The following is a 6326-nucleotide window of genomic DNA, read 5'->3' as shown; positions in this document are numbered from 1 at the left end:
GCCTCTCCTTAGAGTGATGGCACTTCCACGAATAGATATCAGATGCATGCTATTATTTATCATGTTATTCATAAACTTGTATTTCGTACTGCGCAACAGAAAGAATGGCAACGCTAGAGAGCTCATGCGTAAGTTTATCATCCCGACTCGTTGGGATGTTACTTCTTGCCTCAACTCATTTTCCACGATCAACTTGAGAGAATGAAACCAATTAAAATAGAAAACAAGTTATGGAACTCTAGTCAAATTCAACTCGTTAATGTGCCAAACTAGGGCTTTTCTCATTACTCGTCTAAAATTTGAGCATGATGTGTGCTCAACTTTAATCGACTCATTTTGTCTACGTCAAAGTTTACGTACTTATTTCTCGTACTCCTGCTAGAGTCGAACACTACAATAGCTTTGCCATGACATTATCTTGTTGTATTTGCGATCAATAAAGGGTATCTTCAACTAGCCTAAATTGATAAAACTAACAATTATTTGCCTAATATCGAAGCATGCTTCGACTCATCTTTTAACAGCTAAGAAAGCTACAAATCCAGTGAACGAACTGCAACTGCTCTAACCTAGCATGGTGACTAACATGAGAAAGGAGAAAGAAAACCATCGTACATCTATCCATACACCACTTTTCCACTTCAAGCCTAAAGAATGCAGTGCAACAAACAAATTCAAGATTTTCTCGTCACAAAGAAGGCAATCGAGCATTCTTTAGATGACGACCAACAGATCTTTAACAAAAACAAACACAACAAAGAGCAATAATCACCAAACTCAACATTTTCTCGTCTGTATTGGTTGGTAAAATACAGAGAAGCGTTCACACAATTCGTCTGACTAGATAACTATATATCTTACACATAAGGTGGTATCAAATTCCCTGCAGTCTCCAAATTTATCATTGCTTCCGCAACAAAAGGACAAGACAAATCAAGGGATCAAGAAAGACCTTAAAATTCATTCCCTAGACAATATGGAAGTTTGTTCCGAAAGAGGGAAGGAGAATATAGGTAATCGAGAAAACCAGTGGCAGAGAACAGTGAGGATTATATCTTTTTCATTCTGAAAAAAGGCATTAAATAGACATGACAAGCTCCAAAAATTTGGGCAATGATGAAAATTATCTAAATGGGAAGTTGGTTTTGTTTCATGTTATTCAAAGACTGCTGAAAAAGCTAATGAGCTGTTGCCAGATTTTGAGGGGTATCTGTGGCTTATTCAATTGACACAGCTAAATATGCTACATTGAACTAAGACCGAGCATCCTATAGAGAATTTGGACCAAAAATTAACGTTGAGTTCATGAAGGTTGATTAACAGAGAGAACGAAATGGCTGAACCCTTCTATTCAGCTCGATGTGTGAATCTCACCTCCTCAGCCTATGCTACTGCTGGCACTTGAAAAGGTAGAACCCTGTCCTGGCTGCTGACCACTGGATTGAGGAATGTGCCCGCTTGGTGAAAATATTGAACCAACTGAAGCACTTGAATTGTTCATAGAAGACATTTGGGTTGAGAAGGTGTCTCTGCCAAATCCAGAAATAAGCTCGGGCCTCAAGTCTGATGACGAGGATGATGGAGCCAAAGTTGCATGTGTGGATCCCACAGGATAAGGAGCAACAGGCATATCAGTAAGAGAGGATGCAGATGGACTGTAACTCAATGTTCTCATTGGGTGATCAAATTTGCATGATGGCCCAAATTTGCACACTCCAGTTCGTGCATAATGAGAGCAAAGTGGTGCACCCTGAAAAAAAAATTGAAGAGACTTCAAAAAAGATGTCACAGAGTTCTCAGATATATGCAAACATCCTAGAACACAGCAAAAAGAAATGAGATAATAGAAAATTAAGTGTAAAAAAGGATGAACACGGAAGAGTGAATGAGTTATTTTTAAGGTTTCTAAGTCCAAAGTGAGGCACGTGTAGGGAGCAAATACGTATAGCTCCAAGGAAATTGTATTTTGAAAACCAGGAAACTTTCAATGCACGCATCAACAATACAGGGAGAAAGTTAGTCATTGAGTAAAATTTTATGTAAAATATAAACTCAGAAAGTTGCAATCTACTTGTGCAGATCACATCGACTAAAATAAAGAAATATAAGCACGGTAAAAGAAATTGGCCCAACTTAATGACAGCCATTCGTTCACCTGTACATTTTAAATATAGATAGAAGGTCCAGTTTTGTTGGCCTGCAAACAGAATGAATGAGATACAGCCCCAGGAAAATGTTTGCTTATCAAAAATAAAGGACCAGCTACACAAAAAATGATACTTTGATACATACTATACAGCATTGAACCACTCTATATCCCAGTGGAAAATAAGCACTGATTTTAGCCAACTCAACAAATCTTTCCTCACACACTTGGAAGATACTCTTACACTGACTTGAAACCAACCTTTCCAAGAAAGATCAGCTTTTGTTCAAACATAATTCAAGGTCATGGCAATCTAGAAGCAGAAAGGTTAAAACTAATAGACTTTTCGGAGAACTGGGGAGAAGTTATTTGTTTCATAAGGACCAAGATATTTCTATTTTTTGCTTCATTTGGGCAAAACTCGTTACCTAAAAAATTAGGCAATTATTCTTCATTCACACTCAAGCGTTATCAAGGCAGGATCAGATTATCATTGCACATAAATAATCTTGAATCTTTAATGCATTTGCTATTCATCACATCTTGTGTCTTCCTAACAATTTCATCAGATGATGAAATTGGCCCCCATGAATTCATCCATTTGCTCCTATTAGCTTTAAATATTACTCAATATTATGATTGAAATCACTTCGATCAGTATTATGAAAATCAGGTCTGATTATTTTAATTCTAACCATATGCTAGTGGAACTTTCAAATTACCTTTTCTTTTTTCCGATAAGTGGAACTTACAGGTTCTTAAGCCCACGATCTCCAATTAAAACCAGTGATTCTATAACTCAAGTCCCGAAGTTAATTGTTGCCATTAAGGGTTTGATATCATATCAAGCATCCTGGCAATATATACAGACTTAAGTCAACTGGCTACTGAAGTATCTGGCATGAAATCAGTTGAGTACTTTGAATTTTAAAAAAGTGTATCCTACAAAAGAGAAATCTCAAATGCAGAAATTCAAGGACTTGGGTGTTTCATTTTTTAGGGGACAAACAGATGTGATACCCAGTTTTGATGCAACCAGACACCCCAAGGGAAATCAAGATATAAGAAAATGCACCCAGTCATAATATTTTTTTTAAAATTTAGTTGGAGAAGAACAGAAATTGGCAGCACAGCCAAATTTTCAATATCATTCCATCTGGAAAAATTACATTATGCATTCAAATTTCTCCTAAATATCCTTTTCCAGGAGCAGAAATTACAACTAGATCAACAATTCAACCTGAAAGATGCACATATATGAGAACTCTTTAACAGTGAACATACACAACATTTAAAATAAAAAAAAAAAAAAAAGACTCCTTGAGGACATAAAAAATAAAGGAAATTTCTGATTGTACAGCATTTCCCTCCCAGCTTTTTTCACAACTTCCTCACAAATGTGGGTTCCGTGATTATTTTAATCGTGGACCCCACCCCTTGCATGTGTGTGTGCTGTGAACCTTGCTGTGAAAAATGCTGTACCCATAGCATGATTCAAAAATAAAATCGTCCTAAACAGTGTATGATATATAATCCAAAAAACAGAAAACCACAAGCTTACCGGGCGCAAGGGCAGACCAATAGGACTAAGCCCAAAATTTGTCTTCGGTGCACTCCACTCTGGTGGATGATGATACTTACATGTAGAACCAAATTTACAATCCCCAGTCTTCAAATAATATTGGCATTCTGGTTGGCCGGGTCTTTCTGGAAATGCTTGCTCCTTCTGATTGCTGCCTGAAGGGCCAGCAGAAGACGTTATGGATGGATATGGTCCTATGTATGCAACCGCTGAAGGAGAAAACTGCGTTATAGGTTGAGTACTTGGGGAAGCCGCAGGACTAGCAGGTGCCTATACCATGTAAATTTATAACTCAACACAAAATAGGACATCCAAAGCATGCTTGGCATGCAGTACTACAATGGACAATTGACAAGATTTTACCTTTTTCTATTTACTACTATCCAATACTACCTAGTCCAACCTACCAAACATGTCATAAAAGATTATGAGATCAAACAAATAGCTTCAGCCACGTACCTGATAAGGAGTCCAACCAGGAACGGGAACGACCCCTGGAGGAAGGAGCATGGGACTATAAGTTCCCTGGACATATGAACCCGGAAGCATAGCTGGCCTTGCAACTGGCCAGTTGCCAGAAAATACTCCATATTGCTGGGGAGTTTGTATGGGTAGCGATTGCATTGGTGTATACATTGTGGGTGCAGGTGCAGGCACAGGTCCCGGGCCAGGTGCTGGTGCAGGCACTTGCATTCCAGCTGGCAGAGGATGATGATATTTACAGGTGGCCCCAAACTTGCATTCTCCTGTTTTAACATAATACGAACATTCTTTTTCACCCTGCAACAATTACTCTATATGACAACTACATATTTCAAATCTAATTGAAACTGCAATGATGGAAAAGAAAGAACGGAAAACGAAAATTGTCAAAGCAGCAGACCGGTCGCAATGGATATCCATCATAATTCAGGGTCACTGAGCCTGAAAATCCAATTCCCTGTTTTGGATGGTGATACTTGCAGGAAGCACCAAATTTACACATTCCCGTTCTCATATAGTACTACAAATACAGTGAAAAAGCACAATTAGTAGGAGCAGGAATAACTTATGTAAATAAGATACTGAATTCAAACCAAGACATGAGAGACAGCTTATTTTATGATATAGATGATGGATAAATGCAATAACAGTGTAATGAGATAGGCAAATATAATTGCTTAATGCCAACCATTTGACAAATATTCATAGTCAAAGAAGACTGATTATCGTGGTATTTTGTTCAAGATAAATAGCATTACCAATGATTCTTACATTGTTGAGGTAATGGTACGCTCTACTTTTTTCTGTTTATAGACAAAAAAGATTTGAACTTCCATCGTTTATCTGATAAAGCGGGCAGAATAAGTATATCGATGTAGGCTCCCAACAAGGTCAGGCTACTAAAATTAATATAAAATACCAGATTACAACCTTTTCGTGTTTATCACAGGAAAAACATAGTCATATGAAAATGAATGATGTAATCAAAAGATTGTGAACATTTTTTTTTTATTGTAGCATATATCCAAAATTACATTAACAATTTGAACTTATAATCCACATTAAAAAAAATAATAATAAATAAATAATCCCACTTCAAAAAGAAACAACAAGGTGACAGATCCTACATAAAGAATATAACATACTTTCTGTGCTCTGAGATTAAACAAAGGAATTGAAACCAAAAGGGGGTAAGAAAAAGAAAACAGAATACCAAGCAAAATGTCATGATAACATGAATTCAAGAAAATGGATCATCAAATCTTATAAGTGCAGGCATATGCAGAACCACACAATCGTAGGGTGATCCAATATGTTGACTCCAAGAAGGATAAAGACGAAGATAATCAACTAGCTGTGCCTTTCATCTGGGATGACAACGTACAGACGAATTGATACACAGAAAAAGAGCAACTTAACATTTTAAGATCTCAAAATTGAAAACTGACTGAAGGTACTAAACAAAGTAGCACAATATCCATGGCAAAAAATGATCTCTTAAATATAGCATGATAAATCTAGCAATATATATTGACTATGAAAAAAGCTGCATTAAGGATAAAAATAGCTAAGCATTAGAAATCCCATGTTCTAAACAGGATATAATCCTCTAAAAGGGGTATCTAGCACTTAAAATGGCATAATTAAAATAAGAAAGCTCAATCTTCTCTAAACAAAATCCAGAAACAGCAAACAGATGATATAAACCATAAGCAGACGAAGTGTTTGACCCAAAGATCAAGAAAGAGAAGATCAATCTGTTAATTAATACACATTAATCAGACAAAATACTTGAGAAACATAATCTAGCAAAATGCATTTTCCCAGATCAATATTTTGACTAACATTAATTTACAAATATAGCATATTTAACAACACATAAACACAGTGGATAAAAACAGTAAAGTCACCAATGTTACCTATCACAGATCCCAAAGGGGAATAAGACGAATAGCTAATCAAATAACAGAAAATTACCCTTCTAGAACCAACAATAAAAAGACGAAATACCTTACCTATCACAGATCCCAAAGGGGAATAAGACGAATAGCTAATCAAATAACAGAAAATTACCCTTCTAGAACCAACAATAAAAAGACGAAATACCTTACCTAT

At 36.4% G+C, this 6326-nt stretch overlaps 1 protein-coding gene across 1 annotated transcript in view; it reads right to left on the bottom strand.

Moving 5' to 3' along the window:
* Positions 1 to 735: 735 nt before the first annotated feature.
* The window catches only part of LOC111371459 (zinc finger CCCH domain-containing protein 32-like), a 7321-nt gene continuing 1730 nt past the window's right edge, over positions 736 to 6326 (bottom strand). The window contains exons 4-7 of the mRNA XM_022993462.1: positions 4612 to 4731; positions 4188 to 4508; positions 3708 to 3998; positions 736 to 1750 (exon numbers count right to left, since the gene is read on the bottom strand). Of these exons, the coding sequence (XP_022849230.1) occupies positions 1379 to 1750; positions 3708 to 3998; positions 4188 to 4508; positions 4612 to 4731 (1104 nt within the window). The 3' untranslated portion in view covers positions 736 to 1378. The remainder of the gene's footprint in view (positions 1751 to 3707; positions 3999 to 4187; positions 4509 to 4611; positions 4732 to 6326) is intronic.

This window comes from Olea europaea, chromosome 22 (genome assembly GCF_002742605.1).
Source record: "Olea europaea var. sylvestris chromosome 22, O_europaea_v1, whole genome shotgun sequence".
In the NCBI taxonomy this organism is placed as follows: domain Eukaryota; kingdom Viridiplantae; phylum Streptophyta; class Magnoliopsida; order Lamiales; family Oleaceae; genus Olea; species Olea europaea.
Note: the sequence above shows the minus strand (reverse complement) of the source record. Positions and strands in the feature narration are given on the sequence as shown.